The sequence below is a fragment of the Pan paniscus genome, chromosome 9 (assembly GCF_029289425.2).
Source record: "Pan paniscus chromosome 9, NHGRI_mPanPan1-v2.0_pri, whole genome shotgun sequence".
Classification (NCBI taxonomy): Eukaryota; Metazoa; Chordata; class Mammalia; order Primates; family Hominidae; genus Pan; species Pan paniscus.
The window spans coordinates 113948189-113970501 of NC_073258.2; the positions used below are offsets into that span (position 1 = coordinate 113948189).

Sequence of the window (22313 nt, forward strand, 5' to 3'; positions counted from 1 at the left end):
ATCACACTTGCACCTGCGGGCAGTGACCCCCGCGGCATAGTATTCCAGCACAGCTCTGTGTGCTGCGACCACATTCGGGAGAGGCAGGGGAAGACTTTTTATTGCTCTCAGGCAAGAATTCAGTCCTGAGCCTCAGGGAGCCGGCAGTGGTGGTCTGAGCAGGGGAGAAACTAGCTGCCCTAGATTACTCTATTTCTTCCAAACCAGTTTTTGGAAGTCTGGGTTTTCCCCTCTGATTTTCACAGAGGACAGCGTCAGCATCTTCCCCCTGCCTCTGCCCAGGGCCCCATTTCTCCCCTTATGCCCTCCTCCTTCCCTTTTCCATCCCTGTCTCCACCACATCACCTCTTTCTCTCTGAAGCCTCTGCTGGCTTTCTCCGTGACCTGCCTTGTCTGTTGCTGGCATGGTTAGGAAGGCTGCACCCCCTTCCCAGCCCCAAGCAGGCCCTCTAATCCCTGCAGTCGGCTAAGGACAACTGTAGTCTCTCCATCAAATAAGCATAGACCAAGACCTGCAGCAGCTCTGCCTGCGAGCCGGTCACCATGGCAACGAGCATTACCTCCATTCTACTGTGAAAAGAAAATGGCTGTTGGAAGGAAGGGCTCACTGAATCTCCATTCCCCAGGCTGTTTTGTTCAAGCCTGTCCCTCCTGTTGGCCAGAAGAAGCCCCATGCACTGAACCAAATACCTGTTTGCCTTTAGATTTGGGGTTTACTTAAGAGGAGGAAAGGCAGAAAGAAGTTGAATTCAAAGGAATAAAGCATTTTTCCACCTCGAAACTCTATTTTCATGAGGAATGGTTGTCTGCTCCCAGGAGATAAACGAGGAGCAGATGAACACAGGGATCTGTGAGATCTGGCACAGTGTATTTTGTCTTATCGGTGCAGTGGAATGACAGAGCATATGGATGTTCAAATAAATATTCAGGGAAAGTAGCCAAGGGACCCAGGGAATTCCGCAGGGCACGGGCTACAGAATTTCCAAAGGGTGTCTGACTAATTGGGGTGGTGGTATGTGATGTTGGCTCCTGTTATGGAAAAAGATGTGTTGGTCCTGTAGTCGTGAGGGAAGGTGAGGGTTTACCCTTACCATCCCCACTTCAAAATCAGTGTGAGCCCTCCTAGTGATTGTGTCCGGACAGCCTGGGGAACTGGCAGGAGACCCCTGAGCTTGATTCTGGAGTGCAGGCTTCCTGCACTTGACACAGCTGTGGAGACACTTCAGATGACATCCAGAAGGAACTGGTTGGGTCACCATTTCTGTGAATCCCAGGATGTTGCTGTTTTGGAGCAGGATCATAAGTCTTCTCAAGGGGTTGGAAACATTTAGGGCAGAGATCACCCAGAATCTCCCAGGGCACCTTGCACTCTCTGATGGGAAATAGCTATTCCATAGGAGAATGGTCTGGGCCGTGTCTCTCCCTGGCAGCAAGTGGCCCTGGCTGTTGGTGGCACAAGTTCTCAAACTCCACACAACCTCCTCCCTTCGCTCTTTCTTAAAGTCAGTTGGGAAGCCTATTTTTGAATGGAAGATCTGGGTTTCATTCTTGAAAATTGGAATGTATGTTTGAACTGAACTTTGTGTTTTTTGTTTTGTTTTTTGTTTTGTTTTGTTTTGTTTTTTCAGTTTCTCTGCAGGTGGATATTGTTCCCAGCCAGGGGGAGATCAGCGTTGGAGAGTCCAAATTCTTCTTATGCCAAGGCAAGTGCCCAGTGCTCAGCTGCATTTTAGAACTTGCTTCAGAAACTCACCGGGTAGAGCAGGAGCCCTCAGGCCATGTGAGCTGGCTGGTCAAGCCACACCTAGAATTCTTGGCATTGCTCTATTACAGGGTCAATAGTATGGCCATTTAAGAGCCAGGGCCTCTTCCTTCCTTTTGCAAAAAGCTGCCTCAACATAGCAAATCTGTCATCTAGACTTCACCTTGACTACAGAGGAAGTCTAGGAGTTTTCTTAGGAAAATCAGCACAACTTCCAGAATAGTGAATCATCCCGCATCTCCTATTCTGTATACATTCAGAGTTCTGTAAATGACAATGGAGAACAGCACTGGCTCAGAAACAATACTTCAGTGGATCTGTTTAAGGCTTATTTCTTAGAATTCCCCAGAGCTTGAAAATCTAAGTCTAAAACTTGCCTGTAGGTAAACAGAATACTGGTATGGCTTTTGTTGTGAGGACATATATCCTGGGTTTACCAGGTCTATTGTGAATATCGATATTCTGTGCCATGGTCCCCACCAGAGCTCTGAGATATGCCAGACCTGGTGACCTTGTTTTACATTTAGAAAACATGCCCCATTTCCACAGCCCAGATAATTACCAGAAAATGTCCTGTGGAGGAAAAGATTTCAAATTAAGCCTCAGATTCTCTGTATGTGACATGACTGGGATTCAGAACATGGAAGAACCAGGAAAGAGCTGAGCTAGGTGTAAATGGTGACATTTAGCAAGCAGCTTTTGGCAGGGAGGGGACTTTAAATGCTGTCATGATTTGCGTGGACGACGTGGCTTGTGGCCATCGGATGTGTTCACTCCAGCTTTGCCTTCATTACAGCAATTTCAATGATCTGGAGACGCAGCCGTGGAGCCCACAGCACATCTTGCAAATAGCGATATTTATTGAAAACATGATGGGCCCTGAAAGGAAGACTGCTTCATTTCCATACTAAGCATCTGTGCAGGGCTGGGTGGTGCAGGCTGAGAAGGGCGCCACGCGAAGAGGCAGGGCCCCATGCAAACAGGCAGGGCGCCGCCACATCCGCCGGATCTGAGCGCCCTTCCAGCACAGTGTCCTGGGCAGTTTCAGTGTCAGAGCCCTGCTCCAGCTCAGTGCCGGGGGCAGCTCAGCCACCACAGTCTGTTCCTCCTCATTGCTGCCTGGGGAAAGGAAGAATGGGTGGTTCTGGCTACCTTCTTTGCAGCATGCAAGGAAATGAATTTGTCTGAGCAGGGAGTGACGAAATGACAGTCATGCCAGTTTGTGCAGGCAGATGCTAGAATAAATGTGGCTGGAAAAAATAAAATAAAAAGTGGTTGGAATCTGCACTCCTATACTAGCCAGTATTTCTCGCCTTCATCTCAGGAGACCCATTATCCAAGGCTTCGAAAACAAGCTGATCAGTAGACTCAGACCAGTTAGGCTCTGGCGCCCGAATCCTAAATACACTAATTCCCTTGGTTACCCATTGTGTGAGGCATGTGTGTTCCTAGCTTAGTGCCCAGCACACAGTATGTTCTCAACAAGTATCTCTTCTCTTCCATCATTAGGGATAGGACCATGATAACAACTAGCACAAGTGGTTGTTGAGTTCTTTCCAAATATTGTAAGAGGTGTTAAGTATATAATAGTTAAATGCAGAGGCCAAAGAAGGGCTGCACGTCATTCTAGCAGCCATACTCGCCCCTCCCTGATGTTCAAGCCTTGACTGATCTGTTTGTTCAGTAACTCTTACTGATCAGCCACTGTCAGTCTGGAGGGGACTTAGTCTTTTCAACTTCAGTAGCTTAAAAATAATCTCTTCCTCTTTAGTGGCAGGAGATGCCAAAGATAAAGACATCTCCTGGTTCTCCCCCAATGGAGAAAAGCTCACCCCAAACCAGCAGCGGATCTCAGTGGTGTGGAATGATGATTCCTCCTCCACCCTCACCATCTATAACGCCAACATCGACGACGCCGGCATTTACAAGTGTGTGGTTACAGGCGAGGATGGCAGTGAGTCAGAGGCCACCGTCAACGTGAAGATCTTTCGTAAGAGCCTCCTTCTTCTTCTGCATTCTCTGGCCTCTCCTTGCCAAGGAGACATGTGGGTAGTGGAAAGGTGGAAATGATGATAGAAGGACCAGCTGAGGGCCTAACCAGTCCCATTCTCTCTCCCTAAGTCTTTTCTGACCTTGGCCAACCCAGAACTCACAACCCTGGTTCACACTGGTCACAGCTACTCCCCCACAGGCATTCATTCTCAAAATTCAAATTACATAGTTCCCAGAGGGCTACTGCAGGTTTCTCTATCCCTTCCCCAAATGTTGGCTGACTGTTCTGCAATTTGGGCTCCTCTCCCTTCTTATTTCCCTCTCCCCTGCTGGTAATGGAGCCCAGGGCTCAGTGGGGTGGGGGATCATTATCTGAACACTCTCTGCCACTCAGAGCAGGCAGTTCCTATTGCCTCTGAAACCCCATCTGTAGGTGGCATCTCGTTACCTTGTTATTTATATCATGCATCCATCCCAGTGGTTGGAGTAATGGTGGGTGACAGCTAATGGAACAGTATTGATTGCATGGTATTTATTGCCATTAAATGTGCTTTTTTTCTGTTCTTTTCATCAGCATTCTGTCTGCCGTAGGAAAGTTGGGGTGGGACTGGGAGTAGCAGTTCGAGTGGGAGACAAGAAAAGGACTGATGACTCTTACTATTCGTTGTGGAATGGATGTTCCACCAGTTCATTCTACCTATAACCTGTGCTTCACTGGCATCATCCTGCATGACAAGGAACCCTTGGTGAAGATATTCCTTTCATTCTGTAGACCCTTTTCTGCACAAAATGTGATAAATTTAGCACTCAGTGAGCAGATATTGGTTGCCAAGCATTGGTAACCTATGCTTGGGCCAGCTGCTCTGCCTGACGTCTCTGAGGGTGCCCCTCTTATACAACTGTACATCAGGATCGAGACTTGCCCAGGACTCAAGTCCAGGTACCATGGCTCTAGTGAAAGGAGATCTTTGTGAGAGAAGCAGCTGTTTTCCCTCACTCTTCTGTTCATTTTCCAGAGAAGCTCATGTTCAAGAATGCGCCAACCCCACAGGAGTTCCGGGAGGGGGAAGATGCCGTGATTGTGTGTGATGTGGTCAGCTCCCTCCCACCAACCATCATCTGGAAACACAAAGGCCGAGATGTCATCCTGAAAAAAGATGGTGAGACCTGAATTTCCTGGCATCTGCCTTTTCCCCAGGCCACCAAGTTCCCTAGCTTTTTCACCTGTACTGAGGCATTCCAGTCCAAACTCCAATTCATGTGTGCCCGAACCCTCATGTGGTTTCTGGGTCCTGAATAGATGCATATCTGAAGTTGGTATACTTAGGTACTTGACTTTCTCTCCAGTACGAAAGACAAATTTCTAATAGACATTTACTCTTGGCTGTATTTCAAAGCCAGGGACGCATTTTCTTATTTGGGCTTAAAACCCCACCCTATGATACTGAAGTTAGGAAAAAGGAAAGAGACTCAGCCACCTGCCTGCGATGGTCTCTGACTGATTCTTGGATGAACCTGCCTCTTATCTCTTCTAGTCCGATTCATAGTCCTGTCCAACAACTACCTGCAGATCCGGGGCATCAAGAAAACAGATGAGGGCACTTATCGCTGTGAGGGCAGAATCCTGGCACGGGGGGAGATCAACTTCAAGGACATTCAGGTCATTGTGAATGGTGAGGAGAGTCCGTTCTTCCTGATCTCTGCATTGCTACAACCTTGGTTCTCCAAAATCATTCTCTTTAACTTCCTCTTTGGTCTGTAAATTAAATCCTGTCCTGACTCAATCATCCGTCTGAGCTAAATCCCCTCCCCACCGTAACATCTAGATTTCTTTTTCTTTTTTTTTAATATACTTGCCTGTTGGATCTTCCTTCAACTACGAGGGATTTTAGTGCAGCAACTGAATGTCCTTCACCGTTCTGCAGCACTAAAAACTTTCCCCCTGCTTACCTATTAATCCTCATTGTCCTTGATGTTACCATAATTGTGAAGTTATTCCGCTGCTTAAATGTTCAAAGAAAGTATTACAGTCAACTCAGGCCTCAGAATAGTCAGAATCATGGTCCATAGGCTTGTTAATCTTAACTTGCAGTGCCAAATAAACACACCCATGGAATTGATCTGACATTTACAAGATGTTTACAGGAAATTATAATGTCAGTACTAAGAAAATAAGTAAATCAGGGTTGAATTGTTTTGACTATTGACACAAATTTTTTTTGCCAAACTCTCCCCGTCTCATTCCTTTGGTAAAAAACAGTTTTGTACAAGGTTGTTTATCACAGTCCCAGAGAAATGGCACTCTTTGTCGTAGCTGATGCATTCGAATTGGTGTTAACCATTTAACCACTGGGAGCAGTAATGTCCAACTTTTTCCAGTACGAAGAGCTCCTTTTTAACATCAAGTTTCACTGACCCTGGTAGTTATTAAGTTTAGTATGCATTGACTGAGAAAATATATAATGAAAAATAGTGACTATAAATTGAATACCATCTTAACATGCATAAAATGTATTACTATAGCTTCTCAATTAATGAAAAACAAAAATGCATGTTTGTAGGAGAACTGTCTATTCAGTTTGCAGAAGTTATTTAGTACATACATGAATTTCAATTCCTGACACTAACTCTGTAGCTGCACAGGACGTTTGTCCCACAGGCTGAGAACTCCTGACCTGGAGTGGTGTCTCTTCTCCAGGCCATTGGGTTCTTCCAAATTTTCACAACCACCCCATGACACCCTTTTTTCCTTCAGTGCCACCTACCATCCAGGCCAGGCAGAATATTGTGAATGCCACCGCCAACCTCGGCCAGTCCGTCACCCTGGTGTGCGATGCCGAAGGCTTCCCAGAGCCCACCATGAGCTGGACAAAGTAAGAAACTGGCTCATACCTTTTATCATGGACTAGAGGAGAATGGGGCATCATAAAGTCTGCTCCATGTTAGTGTCTGCGTGGAATGGATGTGGGCTTCTTAGGAATATTAACCCCAGGAGAAGAATGGACTCTTTTCTATAAGATTCTCTTGCTTGTGCATTGATTATTCCTTCAATTTCAGCCTTGTGGGGGCAGAGTCAGAGCCAGAGGGTGTGGTCTTGGGAGCCCACTTTGAAACATTTGTGGGTACAGTTGCAGCCCTTGGATAGTCAGAGGATGGAATAGAGGAATAAGAGGTGTATGTGGACGTTCAACCTGGTGCCTTAACTTTTTGTGAAGACTGAGGAGTCTTTCCCATTGACTCAGTCTGCATTTTATGGAACCTAATTAAAAATAAACGTCTTATTTCTGTGGTCGAAATCATGCTACTTTGCATTTCTACACGCTGTAGGGATGGGGAACAGATAGAGCAAGAGGAAGACGATGAGAAGTACATCTTCAGCGACGATAGTTCCCAGCTGACCATCAAAAAGGTGGATAAGAACGACGAGGCTGAGTACGTCTGCATTGCTGAGAACAAGGCTGGCGAGCAGGATGCGACCATCCACCTCAAAGTCTTCGGTAGGGGCAGTGGGGGCACAGGTCACTGCTCTGCCACAATTCCCCTTCCTCTGCACATTCAGTCCATCAGTAAGACCCTGGCCACTGTCCCTCAGAACATAACCCAATGCAACCATTTCTTGCCAGTTCCACCACCTAGTCCAAGCCCTAGTCCAAGCCACCATCATCCTCACCTGAGCAGTGGGACGGTCTCATAGCTGGCCTCCCCGACTCTCCCTATTGGTCCACTTCATTCACTTCTGCTCACAGTAGCCAGAATGACCTAAGTACCACTCATCTGTTTGAAAGCCTCCAGTGGCTCCCTATGGCAACCAGAATAAAATTCAGACTCCCTGCAATGGCCTACAAGACCAGACATGAACTAGCTCCTGCCTTCTTCTCCAGCTTTATCTTTCTTTCGCTTTGCTGCACATGCAAAGTTCTCCAACCACACAGGCCTTCTTCATGTCCCTCAGACATACCAAGCTTGTTCTTCATCTCAGGATCACTGCCCTAGGTTTCTCTTCTGCTTGGAATGTCTTTCCCTCCGATCCACTCTGAGCTGCCTTCTTCTGATCCACCATTCAGATCTTAACTCAAACTCACCTTCTCAGCAGCACCTTCCTTCACTGCCCTGGCTAATTCAACTCCCCCTGCACTGCGACCACCCCCACCCACCTCCACTCATCTCTCTCTCGTGACTCTTACTGTATCTTCTTTGCTGTACTTAACAGTACCTGAACAGATGTCATTTGCATATTTGTTTTGGGGATTGTCTGTCTCCTACCTCTACTAGTGTGTAAACTTCAAGATAGCAGAACCCTGGCTGTCATACACAGCGTTATCCCTGCGACTCCAAACAGTGCCAGACTTGGCATAGGCCCTTGGTAGCTTTAGTGGTCGATGGGCTGGCTGCTTTGCCTTGTTTGCCTCCTTCCCTGACCTGTGTGAAACAGTGTCATGGAAGAGCCCCCACATCCCTGCTCACTTCATCTTCATAAACTCAGGAAACTTCCATTCATTTCAGAACTGAAAAACATTTTGACCTGATCTTGAAAAAAGAATTGGTTGCAGAGAAACATTTAACCTAATGGCCCTCAAGTCTCTCCATGTGTCTGTTTAGAAAACACAGATAAACTGGTCTACTGTAGACAGCACTGGGGAGGTGCCAGTCTGAGGGGCAGCTCTGGTGCATGGAGCCCCCAGGTCATTAAAATGTGCACCTGGGAATCAGGGTTGGGACCTGCTTATCCAGCCTGATAAGGAGAACTGTTCATAAACACAGACCTTTGAAAATCAAGACTTTATATGCAAATGACCTGCTAGTTATTCAGTAGTAAACAGCTGGGTTTAGAAACAGGCTATCAGTTTGGTTCAAGTTAACTGTATGTATTTGATACAGAAAGCTAAACTTCATGAAAAATGTTCTTGAAAGTCTTTTCTTGAATTCAGACTGATCTTCCCCAATCACTATGGTTTTAGTAAGTTTTTCCATATTATAGAAAAAGATAGATGCATTTGTTAATTAATCCCTTCATTTAATAAATACCTATGGATCACCATTGTTGCTGGATGGAGGGGCTACAGAGATGAATAGGATATGATCCCTTGACCCTGGGAAGCACAAAGAGGGAGATAAATGGATAAACATAAACATTATAATAGTGTCAGTCAGCAACATTTGAGTGATTGCTGTGGGCTCAGTCATTGCCAAGTTTACAAGATGAATAACATGGACTCTGTTCTCATCAGTAGATTCACAAGCTAATGTAGATAGTCAATGCTGGAATTTGAAATGACAACACATTATTATGGCTGCAAAATAGCAATATGCACAGTGTTTTATAGGAAACAAGTTCTCTGGTCCTGTGTGATGTAAGTTAGATAAGTCATTAAAATGTACTATTTCATAAGTAGGAATTACCCAGCTGAAGGAGTGGATGAGAATTTTAGGCAGCCTGGGCACAGGCACAGAGGCAGGAAAAGCACAGGCTATGCTGAATGGGAGCTTCTTGTGGACAGGGGCTGTGTCTGTTTTACTCACAGATAGATCCCCAGCACCTGCATGCATTAGGCACTAGATTGAATAAATGAAGGAACTGTCATTAGTTCTATATGATGAAGCAAACATACATATGTGGCAGGGAGATAAGCCTGGAAACACGATCATCACGTCTTTAGGAAATTATTTTAGACTTTAACTCCATAAAGTAGTAATAATAATAATATCAAACACAAGCAGAACACCTATAATGTGCCAAGCATTCTGTGAAGTGCTATCTGTAAGTTAACTCTTTTAATCCTCATCACGCCCCTATGATGTAGATTTTATTATTATCCCCATTTTACAAAGGAGGAACCTGATCACAGAGGGATGAGGTGCCTCTGGATTCAAACCGAGGCAGGTGGCTCCTAAGTCCCTTCTCTAATCTAACAATGATGGTTGTTAATTCCAGGAAACCCAACAGAACACAAATTGTATCTGAATTATGTGGAAGTGTCTGGCAATACTAGAATCAGTGCACTCTGCCTGCATCACCAGGTAGCTCATGGTTTCTCTGAAAAGCAACTCAGCCCTGACTTGGCTGGGCATGAACAGATCTCGGCTTCTCTTCCAGACCTCTCTGGTGGTGATGGCTGCCCCAGAGTAGTGAGTGCAGGGCCATGTGGGACTATGGTAGAGGGAAGAGAGTGGGTCAGGTCGACGGGAGGAGGTCAAAAGGCAGGGAGAGTAGGGCGGGGAAACTGCCAAGACAAGATTTGTCTTCCCACCCACACCTTGGACACATACACCCCTCTTCATCACAAACACACACACACACACACACACACACATATTTCACAATTTCTTTCCCGAGACTGCAGCTGGAAGAATAGGGAGCATAGTGGGGCAAACAGAGAAGAGGTGGCCAGGCTCCTGAAGAGACAGGGCAGGAATCATAGATTTGTAGAGACTGAGTCCACACAGAATGGGAATCCTCCCCTGTCATAGTCTGCGGAGCGTTCATGCAGCCTCCCTAAAGGAACCTGGTGCCTCTTCTCCACCACCTTTTCCCATCCATCTCCCCTTCTCATCTTCCTTTCTCTCCTCCTCCACTGGCCTCCCCATTGGTTGAGGAAACTGATACAGGGTTAGGGAGCCACCTGGGGAGGGACCAGCTGGTTAGGGCTCCTTCTCCTTCCACTCTTTTATTTCCTTTCCAGCCCTTTCCAACTTGCCATTGTGGTCTATCACTGGGGGAGAAATGGGACAGGTTCCCCAAGTGGGAGTAGAGTCTACAGCAATGAGGTAGAAAAAGGAGGAAACCTGTAGCTTAGATAGTAAAGAAAAGCCCAGAAGTCCTGTGGCCTCAAGAAGGAATGTCCATCAGTATGTATGGGACATATCTCAATTAGAGACTTTATGACATCATTTGTGTCTAAGTGGCATCATTCTTTCCTAAGAAAAAGACATGTTCTAGCACATGTTGCCTTAGTTATTAGCTAGATGCTCCTTTTACTAAGTAGATGCATCCTATCATCCTTTAAATTTGGCAGTGAATTCTCATTACTGTTGTCCCTACACGTGCCCCTGAAGAAGAAGTTTTATCTCTATTGATTCTTGTGATGCTCATGTACATGCTCTTGAGGTCTCATGATGCTGTGGCTGAGGAAAGTTTGCCAGTGGCCAGGAGCCCTGTGTCTCAAGCAGCCCCTGAGGGTTACAGCTAAGGACAAGCAGTGGCCTGAAAGAAGGTGCATCTGGTCATGCCCCATAGCATGGTGTCCAACCTCTTTGTTCAGGGACGCAGGGGCCTCAGGGCTCTTCTTTGGCTAGGGTTGTAGGAGCATGGACTGGAGTGGGAGTAGACAAGGCTGCCTCTTAGTGGCAAGCATTCTTGGAAAACTCACAGGAGGAAATATGGGGAAAGGTGCAGTGGAACAGTCTGAGGCACTAAGGCCCATGGAGGCAGGTGGAGAATAGAACAGGGATCCAAAAGCCAAGAACTCATAAGAGAGGTTAATTAATAGAGGGCAGGGGGTGTAGGAAGATGAAACCCAGAGAGATCCCTCTAGATGCTGGAATGCAGAGGGAGGGAATCTTTTGAGTAGGGTGACCCGGCATCTGTCCCTGTTTGCCTACTAATGCCTTTTGTCCTGGTATAATTATTTAGAGCCTCTCATGTCACTCTCAAGAGAGTCCCAATTTAGACAATAAATTATGCATATCACTGTCTTGTTCTAAGGTGGCATCTGAGCTTTCTGAGTTAGTTCTGACCGTACTGCTTCTAGAGTAATAGAGAATTAAGTTATCAGTGGGAAGCTTCCCTTCCTTCCCACAGCACTCTGTAGACTATACAAAATTAGCCATAATCATGTTTTAATAAGAATATGGTTTGCCTTTCTTCTAAGGAGTCACACAATGCACCTTCTGTAGCCATCTGGGAAATGGAGCCTCCAAGGCCAAATATTAATAGATGGCAACTGACCCTTGCCTGTCTTCTGTTAACCTTCGGCTGCCGTGACAAAGTACCGCAGGTCAGGAGAAGGTCAGCAAAACGCTGTCCAGATCTCAGAGTCTGACAAGATTTTAAGGGGCCCCAAATTCAGCCTTCCTGGGATTGTCTCCAGACCTCAAAACAACTGTTGAGTTTAGCGAATTCAGTTGTATGGCCAAATTTTTTTTTTAATTTTTTATTCTGTGACTTTTACAATATAGAGATTCAGCTCTTACTTTACCTTTCTTTTATTTTATTAACCTTTTTGTTTTTCATGTTTATTTTACCTTTATTTTACTTTGCCCTCTAAAACTTCCCTTTCAATGGCACTTGGCACATATTCCTTCCAATACGAGTTGTAATATTCTCAAAAATCGTACTTATTAAGGAAAACACAATAGGGAAACCTATGAGGTTTAACCTCATTCATGTGGACTCCATCAACTGAAATCTATGAACATTTGGCCAAATTGGATTGAGATGTCCTTATGTGCTATCCATCAAAAAAGGATTTGCTAAACAGGCTGTCAGTATGCATTACCTTTAGGCAAATATTTGAACTATATGGGTGATTTTATGTAGAAGCAGGCATTTGTAACAAAAGTATATAGTTCTATTATTGTTTTCTGTTTATTAAAACAGCATCAAAGACCTCAACATGGAGAATATATATAGGCAGTTGTTTATTTGCCTACTTAGGGTTACTGTATGAATTTGAATATAAAGCACATGTAGTCTTTCAAAAACTAGCTATCATTCTCTTGGGGTTTTTTGGTTCATTTGTTTGTTTCCCTAGCCTGACCTTTTCCTATATTCATGAAATAAGTCCCATTTGTGCAGTGTTATCTTTTCTCTTCCACACAAAGTTCAGCAATTTCAGAGCATAATTGTTTTAAATTGGGAAAATTCAATTTTCTCTAATGTTTTAACATTTAACTTAGCTTTGGAATGCTTGTGTTTTCTTGCATTACCCAAAACATTTTGAAAATGAACTCATCTCAACTCATCTCCTTCCCATCCTGAGCCCACCCCAGAGCCCCCATCCAGTTCCTTGCCTGATTTCTTCATTTGAGTTAATGCTAACACCATTCTCCCAGTCGTTGAGACTCCAAGTCACCTGGACTCCTTCTTATTGCTTCTTTTGGTTCTTCTCACCCCTCCTTGCCCTCTGTTCAGTTGCCACTTATTGAACCTTCCTCCAGCATCTCTCTCAAAGCTTCTCTTTGCTGTTTCCCCTCGAACAACCTCGTTCAGGATCCAACGTTACCGCACATCCGGGTCATTGCCAGGGCTTCCAAACTGGTTTTCCCACTTCAAAGTTTTCTCTAGTCCAATGCTTCCTGAAATGTCCCTAGATTAACCTTCTTGAAATACAAATGCTTTTGTGCCCCTGATTAAATGCTGTCTGTGGGCCTCCACCAGGCACCAGGTAAAATTCCAGCCATCCAGCCTCACCTTCCTGTGCCTCATGCCACACTGTTCTCTTCCCAGCCATCTCTTCATATGTTTTTGCTTCTTTGCTTTTATTCAGTCAGTTTCCTACACTTCAAATGACTCCATCTCCACCCTAGAGTTCTGCCTCCTGAAAATCTCATGGTCCAGCCCCAAAGCCGTTTCCTCTCGAAGGCTCCATCCAGGGAGTGATCTTCCGCCACGTCCTGCCTCCTGCATTCCTTGCCCTTATCACTCTTACTCTATAGGATATTTCTGATTATTATGGTTTCCGTGTTGTCACATGCCTATATCATTGTAAGCCTTGGAGAGTCAGGTCTGTATCTCCTAAAACACCTAGACTAGGGTCTTATACTTAGCAGATAGATAACCTTTGTTGGATAGGTGCATGCCATCATTTAAACCCAGAAAGCTCAATAATTAGATAAACTCAGAGAAATGTTTTGTCTTTTCAGCAAAACCCAAAATCACATATGTAGAGAACCAGACTGCCATGGAATTGGAGGAGCAGGTCACTCTTACCTGTGAAGCCTCCGGAGACCCCATTCCCTCCATCACCTGGAGGACTTCTACCCGGAACATCAGCAGCGAAGAAAAGGTATCATGCTGCCCAGGAGTTTCAGGGCCTTGGAATGCAGACTCAAAGCAGATTGAGTCTGCTCATGCCCAGTTCTCTTTGGGGAGCTGGGAGATGGGTTATGGTCACCAGAGGCCACAGCCAGATCCCAGGGCCTCCCTCCCCAACCCTGCAGGACATGGCCTGCTCATCATCCCCTTGTAATGGAATAGGCACAATTCCTTGGATAGGTTGGCGGGGGCGTGATGTATGGGCATGCTCAAGTTAGATGTTCTGGGGAGGAGGCAATGGTGATTGTCAATCCCAGAGTTATGGAGCTGTGAGGGAACAAAGAGAAGGCAATATCCTGGTCCACCAGGTGACATTGTCATCATATCAAGGGCACCCTAGGAAAGATCTCCCAGAAATAACCAGGCTCAAAATGAACCTATTAATTCTTTTTCTTGTGTTTGTATACTCATGCTATATATGCACTTATGCACAAATGCCTGGTTGCCATTGTGTCTGCCTGTATTCTTGGTCACATTTGGATACCATTTTGTTCTAAAGGCAAAAATATTTAGCAGTTTCTAAATGAGGATTACATCCTGGTTTTTCAATATATTCATGGAGGGTTTAAGAACATTGTAGCAACCTTCCTGGCAAATTAAAATGGCAGGTAAGATTGAGCTTTAAAGTCCGTGGATTTGTAGGCCACCGGAAAGCTATCTTTATTGTTGACAGTATATAAAAACTGAGGTGACCCCACATCATACAGCCCTTGATTATTGAGTGGGCCAAAAGTAGGAGGAAAAAGCTTCATTTTAATGCAACTTAAACCGTCTTATGGTACTTCTCCAATCTCATCTCGTATATCCTGTAGTAATGGGCTTTGTTTTAGTTAGCCCAAGTTTTGTCACCTAGTCAGGAGTAATGGCCTTAGCCTTATGGAACATTTGTAATGGATTGCTTATTGATCAGAATGTCAAAAATGATAGATTTTCACTCTTCTGCCTGCCTAAAGGAAATCTCTAGAGAGAGTAAATTCAAATAAAGCCAGAAAGGATAGTGTGAAATTCCAGAGTTAAATTTGGGATTTGCATTTGAGGAGCTGATTTCTGTCCCACTAATAGAAAACAAAACTGCATCAAATGGAACAGAAATTGCTCTTCCAAATAACCTATTATTTTTTTGCAACTTTTACCTGCAGAGTTAAATTCACCTTAACAAAAAGTCAACTGAGGAACTGCTAAATATTTTTGAAACCCACATATGCTGTTTGAAACTGTGAAAACCAGCTAGATTAAGAGATGTGGTGTTTACTTGGATACTTTCTTTATCAACATTAGAATTAAACCCTTAGCTAAGATTTCAGCCCCACTCATGTGTGTTATGTGGATTGAATGTACATTTCAGGGCTTAAACCACAAGGCTGCTGCTTGGCAGATCTTTCTACATCAGCTTAAAAGTAGATTTTTGTCCAGAGTGACCCAGTGTATTTCTTTGACCTATAGTGAAGGACAGAAATAATATCTATCTCAGATGAATGATGCTTTTGAATTCTATATCTTTTCTAGGAATAGCTCAACAGCCAAGCTAGACCAGAAAGGTTATTAAGATTTGTGCCTACTGAGGTTCTTTAATAGGTTGGCACTTCTTGCTTATAGCTATGATTTCATTTTTATAGAATGAGAATAATAGCCAGGAACTAAAACACATTCATACTTGCTAAATATGGAGACAGGTGTCCAGCAGAGACTGTCTCAAGCCTAGTAGTGACTACTTTTTATATAATTCTGCTATCATTATAGATCATTTGTCTTAATCTTAGATCATTATTTCAGCCCAGCTACATTGGTTGTATTGTATTTCTTTTACTTGCCTTCAAGTTCACTTTATTGGAACATGAGTGAATCAGTATTAAAACAAGTCCTCCAAATCAGCTGGTAATGTGACACCAGACTGACATATTTGCCTAAGTGAAACCCTATATAAGAAAATTTGCCATTTCTGTTAATTATATATTGACGTCAAAGAGGCATATTGTCCATCTTACACTGTGGAGAGCTAATAATTAAGAAAACAAATATAGGCTGTTCATGAACTGGTTGGAGTACAGAAAATAAATTTCACTTTTACTTTGGCAGCCTCTCCTCATGTTCTCCTCCATCCGAAGTTGCTTCTATATAATTAGGAATCAAGATTACTAGCATCACTGTAATTGTAGGAGTGGAAAACAACCATTTTCTTTTTAAAATCAGGGTGATATGCTAAGCAAACAAGGATAGATGATTGTATCTAATTGGTCAGGTAAATAATCCTCCTGAGATTTAGATCACATAAAATGCTAAAATCATAGATGTTTGGAAGGCACCTTTTGAGGTCATCCAGTCTCACCTGGCACCCTGGCCTAGCATCCTTTCCAGGAAGCCAGTCCGTCCCTGTCTGAAGCATGATGGTGTCAGTCCTCTGCAGGGGAGTTGGCCAATGCTGAAGAGCAGAAAGAGCTACTTCCTTGCCCCTTCCTCTACTCAGTCCTCCTAGCCTCTGCCACTCAGTCCTTTGCATGAGAGACATTAAAAACTCTCCGACTTTCCTCCAGTCCACTCCTCTTACCTTGAACATACCGGTTATTTTCACTATTTCTCATAGGGCATAGTTTCCATACCTTTTATCTTTCTGGTTGTCTTATACGAGATAGTTTCAGTTCACTAGTGCTCCCCTAAAATTTTGCTGTGCTCAGTGTAATTAATGCAGACTTCAGGAGGGCTACTGCCTCTTTGATCTGGATGCCATCATGCAGAAAAAGGCACATTAGCTCTTAGCAGTCTCCTTATTCTGTTGCCTCATATTGAGCTTGTGGTCAACTAAAATGCTCAGGTCTCTTTTACATGATCCCCATATAAGCCACATATCCACTATCCTGTTCTTATGCAATTGATTGGTTAACCGATATTGCAGAATTTTATATTTATGTTAAAAATTGCATTTTGTTTGTTGCAGCTCAGTGCTTCTCAACAGGGTCATGGTGGCAATTTGGGAAGAGGCTTCCTTCACTGGGACTGTACTATGCATTGCAAGAAACTTAGCATCTCTAGTCCCCTTCCTGTTAAATGCCAGTAGCCACCTCTAATTGTTACTAAAAATATGACACATACAAACACCCTGTGGCTTGAGAATGACTGTTTGAGTCCATCTTTCTAACCAGTCAGGACTGACTTTCATTAGAAATTCACCTTAGAAGTCTGTGTGTCCAGGGCACTTCAACCCATGTGTAAATTAAAAGTAAAGTAGTAGAGTAGTCAGTGGAGATCCCAGCCTAAGCATAGAGCCCAAGAGCAGGCAGTCCAGTAGCCTTCCCAATGCAGTCATCATCTAACATTTGTATTAGCTGTTGCTTCCAACCTTGTATGAACACTTATTTGCAATATCTTTGTCCAAGTCACTGATAGAAATGTTGACTAGAACAAGGTCAAGTACAAAGCCCTTAGACTGCCACAATGGCTTCCTTCTGGCTCGGTGGCTCAGAAGGTAGGCCACTCGATGCCACGGTGCCACAGTGCTCTCTCATGGTTTGTATGACTTTAGTGGAAGATTCAATGATTCCTTTAACAAAGTTAGTTAAGTTAAAAATTAGCAAGTTAAAGCAGTTTTGTGTTTTGCTTCACTGCTGAGTTTAGTCTAGTATTAGTCTTCTTAAGGGAAGAGGTGGAAAAAAGGCATTCAACCATAGACATATAGTTATTGACTTTATAATAGAATACCAATGTTCTTGTTCATTATAAAAGAAGGGGGGAGATAAGCAAAAACAAGTACAATGAGCGTGAATGTCACACTCTACCTTTGATCATGTCTCTGTATTGAGTCTAGTTACTCATTTGAGAATGACCATTACCAATCTGTTAAGCTTCAGCTAGTTGAGTTGGTTTAGCTCAACAACTGATAATAGCTAGGGTACCTAATTGTTTGGATCATCGACATCATTAAGGTAGATCAGCTGTCCAAAAGTTGATGCATTTCCTAGTAGTTACTATTACATTGACCAAAAAAATTGACCATCATAATGGGTCAATTTGATCATCTGTATGAAAGTCATTGTGATACCTCAGAAAGCTTCTGCTTCCATGTTATTTCATTACTCATCCTGCCCAGATTCCTTTTAAATATTGCCAGGTGTTTGAGTGAGCAGTGCTAAATTCCAGGTTTCATTTACTTACTGACTGAGACCCGTGGATGATGATTTACATACTCTATCCCTGGCAGAAAAAATCCATCATATGCCTCTTTGAACATCTCTATGCCTTTGAAATGACTGACAAAGGCCTATGAAGCCTTATTAAGGAAAGGATAGCAGTGAAGAATTGAGATCAGAAGAGATAGGAAAAATGAAAAGCATTCTGTGAACCTTGAATCTTAGGCCGACAGAATATCCCACAAGTAAGAGAGAACTTTTGAAGTTCTGGATTCTTTGGAAGCTGGAGTTTCCTTTTCACAAGAAAAAAATTCCTCATTCAGTACAAACCCAGGGCCCGCTTTTAAACACTGGAAAAGATGACTGCATTGAGCAATCAGTCTGGTTTATCCAGCGTGTGGGCACATGAATAATGGAATACCTAAGAAAATTATAGAAATGCTTCACTTTATTTTATATATGTGTTCCTGCAGACTTGTGTGTAAGACAATAAAATATGAATATCAAAACAACCTAGAACAATTTTTGGAGGATTACTAATCATACTCTGATTTATTTCATAAGTGTGTACATTTGCATATCAGGTTGTCCTAATGTGGGTCACACATTCACCAAATTGTTAGGGCCGAGATATTTCCTATCTTTCCACCAGGCACAAAAGTAGAAGGTTATGTTACTGGAAGCTTTGTGTTACTAGCAACTACTTATTCTAAAAGCCACAGAACCATAGTGATTTGGGAGAGACACAAGAATAATCAGATTTGAAAAAACATACAACTCAATGTGATAGAGTCTCTCAAAAGAAAGATCTTGATTCCTGCAGCCCTGGCATGTAACCGACAAGCTTCTAAGTGATGTGGAATTGGCAAGCACATTTGACGTGTTGGCCCACCGTTACTTTGGTCTCTGCATGTTCCTCTGTTCTCACCTTCTTCTTCATTCCCACGTCATGTGACATAACTCGATATTTCCATCTCATTTCTCACAAAAGTTCCTTGCATTTAGTGGACTCTTACTAAATGTTTGCTAACTTATTTGCATTCCCTGGGTTGCGTTGCTATGATTCTGGCATCTTTTCTATCCTTTTTCCATCTGAACATCAGAGACAATCAGGCAGTCTTGCCAGGTAATAAAAACAACAATGCAGCTATCATGTCTTTGAATCCTAGTATGAAAAACAGATAAACTGTAAGGAGAATAGATTCCCAAGTGCTGGAGAAATAACAAAATCTAGATGTGGGTGGAAAATCCCTCTAACCTCTGTGTCCCTGGGTTGGCTTGCAAATGCCAACTTGTGAATGGAATGCCATGTTTGATGGAGATGGTACATGCTGGAGTCTACATACCATCTGTGCATTCTCTGCTGTTAAGGACTGGAGCCCTCCCTCAACCACTTCCATTTAGTATCCTCAAAGCTTCCTAACTCCTGGTCTCAAGGACTTCATACTTCTCATTCCTAGTGTACCTCTCTGCTCCTTGCTTTGTTCCTTTTTGGCAATAAAAATTTGATTTTAACAGAATGCATGCAAAGAGTTATAAAATGCATGAGCATTAAATGGCATTAGTATATCTATGATAAGCTGCCTTATAAAATCCAAAGGAGGAGACCTATTCTCTCTCTTTTTTTTTTTTTTTTTTTTTTTTTGAGACAGAGTCTCACTCTGTTGCCCAGGCTGGAGTGCAGTGGTGTGATCTCGCTCACTGCAAGCTCTGCCTTCCGGGTTCATGCCATTCTCCTGCCCCAGCCTCCCGAATAGCTGGGACTACAGGCACCTGCCACCACACCCAACTAATTTTGTGTATTTTTTTTAGTAGAGATGGGGTTTCACCGTGTTGTCCAGGATGGTCTCAATCTCCTGACCTCGTGATCTGCCTGCCTCGGCCTCCCAAAGTACTGGGATTACAGGCATGAGCAACCGCACCTGGCCAGAGGAGACCTACTCTCTTAAGTGTCTCTAGATAATGTGGTTAGAACTAGTCATGTCACCAAATACTATGAGCAATATTTAAGGTATTTTGGAACAAGAGCAGTCTGGTCCTACTGGTATTCATATCTAGATATACCAAAGATTAGGAAAGCCTGAACCTTTTGAATTATACATTTTAATGTGCCTAAGGGGGAAAAAAAGCTGGACATAAGCTAAATCCTAAATTAAATTGTGTAATAAACACACCATTGAAAGTGGGCCTTGGAAAAAGTTCTGAATTAAAGAAAAGCTGCATGTGCACGGAATGCAGTGTGATACATTCTCTAAAGCAACATGTTGTAAAATTTTACTGCTTTCTTGTTGTGTTTTATATCTTGTTTTCTCCAGGCTTCGTGGACTCGACCAGAGAAGCAAGAGGTATAGCTTACCTGACCACTAGCCAGTCTTTAGTTTTGAAAGCATTACAGTTTAACTCACCATTGCAGTTTAATAACCAGACATGCTAAACTAATTAGTAATTTAGTTAAAGAATAGGTCGATAGTGGTAGACATTACTTAGCAATAGTATCATTTTAGGATGAGCAAGCAAGCTGTGTTGGGAGTGGATGAACAAATCCATATTATTTCCTAAAACTGGATCTTATTCTCTTGCTGGTGCTGGTAAAATCACATCCAGGTAATTACACCGATAGAAATAAATTGCTCCCAATTCCCAGGCCAGGCATTTTGAAATGGTGAAAGTTTTTTGACTCACATGGTTGATGTGGCTCTGGACCATAAAGTCACAGAGTTAGTGATCTAAAAACCCACTCCTCCCTTTCCTTTCCAGCTCAACTCATCTTGTTGCTCACTTATTTTATAATGATCAGTCTTGGTAAATTATCACGTCACGTTTCATCTCAAAAGCAATGCAAATGACATCTCTTGTTGGTTTTCCCAAATTGCTAAACATATCTCTGTTACTTTTATAGAGCATTAAATTTATGAGATTAGAATGATGTGGTACAAATGGTTTTATGTTTTTTAAAGTCAGTAGCATTTAGCCTTTGAAATTTCTCTGACTCATTGCTTCAGTTTGGATAACGTGGGACTTAGTTTGAAAACTGAAGTTAAGTATTAATCTTTAGACTTTGATTGCCACATCTCAAGACCCTACTTATGATCATGCATATAATTTTTTACCCGATTTATATGAAGTGACATATAGTGAAAATGAAACCAGTGGACTTCAGATGAGATTCAAGGATCTAATCTCTAAGGACTTTTTTAAAGTTGCCTTTGCCTTTTATCCAGATGGGGCTTTGATCGTGTAATGCTATAAATGCAGAACATCATGATCCTATAGATTCTGTATTTTAATTTGGTAAATCTGTCCTCTTAGTCTTTCAGAAATGATAATTATTCAGAACATATAACTCATGTGTTCAGGTCAAGGCTATACATATTTATATGCTGTTTAATATTTAAAAGTTGACTGCCTGTCCCCAGGCACTGATCTTAGTTTCTGCACATGAACAGGCTGCCATTGTCAAATTCAGTTCATTATAAACTTCCTGTGTATAAGACTGTCCTCCCTGTCATTGGGATGACTGTTAAGTGCACAGCCTCACTGAGAGGCTTCCCGCCTGTGACACAGGAATCACTTAGTGCTGTCACAGGTTGGGTGCTTTATTGTCCAAAAGTCATGGACCCACTGGGATTGGGGAAGAGAGAGAAGGGTTAATTATCAGCCACTCTTAAGCAGCTACAGATCTCATTCTGCTTGGCCTCATACAACTTTCCTTGTCATTCTCATTTAGAGCTGGTTGAGGAGGAGCTGAGATTTATCAGGGAGCATTAAGGAGATGTTAAGAGAATTATTATTGTAAGTGGAAGTAATAGGTTTACTCCCATGAAAGCAGACACCTCACTCTGTTTTTCAGAAGTGTCCTTATCATGAGTGTCTTACTTTGGACGTAATTGACTTTCAAGTGAATGCTGCCCCTAGGGCTCAGAAGTTCCATTCTCTCCTGTTTGTCTCATTTGGAGATGAAGACCATAAGTCCAGATGAGTGCAAAAGAAGGCTCGGGTTATGGCCAATTTCCTTTTGTAAGTTCTAAAAGCGTTAGCACTTTTACCTGGAAAGAGGGAGACAAAAACATTTTGATGAGAAGAATAATTATCATTACCCTTCATACTTTTGGGGAAAAAAGGAGTTTTCTTGCCATCAATATCTTTTCCTACTTGCCCAGAGCTCATCTCCTTCTGCTGCAGCCTGGGTGGTCAGCATGACTTTTTGTCTGGATGGCTGGTAGGTGGCACACCCTGAAGTTGTGCAGGAGCCATAGTAAAAGCATTTCAGGGGAAGATAGTCTAATGACACTGGAGTCTATCTGTGTATCCTCAAAGGGAGAACTGGGCATCTGGCAGATAATTCCATCATCAAATCTGTAGTGAGCCTACTGCAAAATAAGAATTCTCTTTAGAAGGCTGGTCT

General features: G+C 43.1%; 1 protein-coding gene across 30 annotated transcripts in view; it reads left to right on the forward strand.

Annotated features, from left to right (window-relative positions):
* NCAM1 (neural cell adhesion molecule 1) overlaps window positions 1-22313 on the forward strand; it is a 314951-nt gene that overhangs the window by 238289 nt on the left and 54349 nt on the right. For 15 of the 30 annotated variants that reach the window (XM_034933682.3, XM_057299246.2, XM_057299242.2 and 12 more), the window contains 8 exons: window positions 1629-1703; window positions 3534-3752; window positions 4771-4914; window positions 5290-5427; window positions 6510-6627; window positions 7082-7251; window positions 13616-13758; window positions 20224-20253. In XM_034933682.3, the coding sequence (XP_034789573.1) occupies window positions 1629-1703; window positions 3534-3752; window positions 4771-4914; window positions 5290-5427; window positions 6510-6627; window positions 7082-7251; window positions 13616-13758; window positions 20224-20253 (1037 nt within the window). The remainder of the gene's footprint in view (window positions 1-1628; window positions 1704-3533; window positions 3753-4770; window positions 4915-5289; window positions 5428-6509; window positions 6628-7081; window positions 7252-13615; window positions 13759-20223; window positions 20254-22313) is intronic. The other 15 variants (XM_057299245.2, XM_057299243.2, XM_057299248.2 and 12 more) reach the window with 1 other exon arrangement.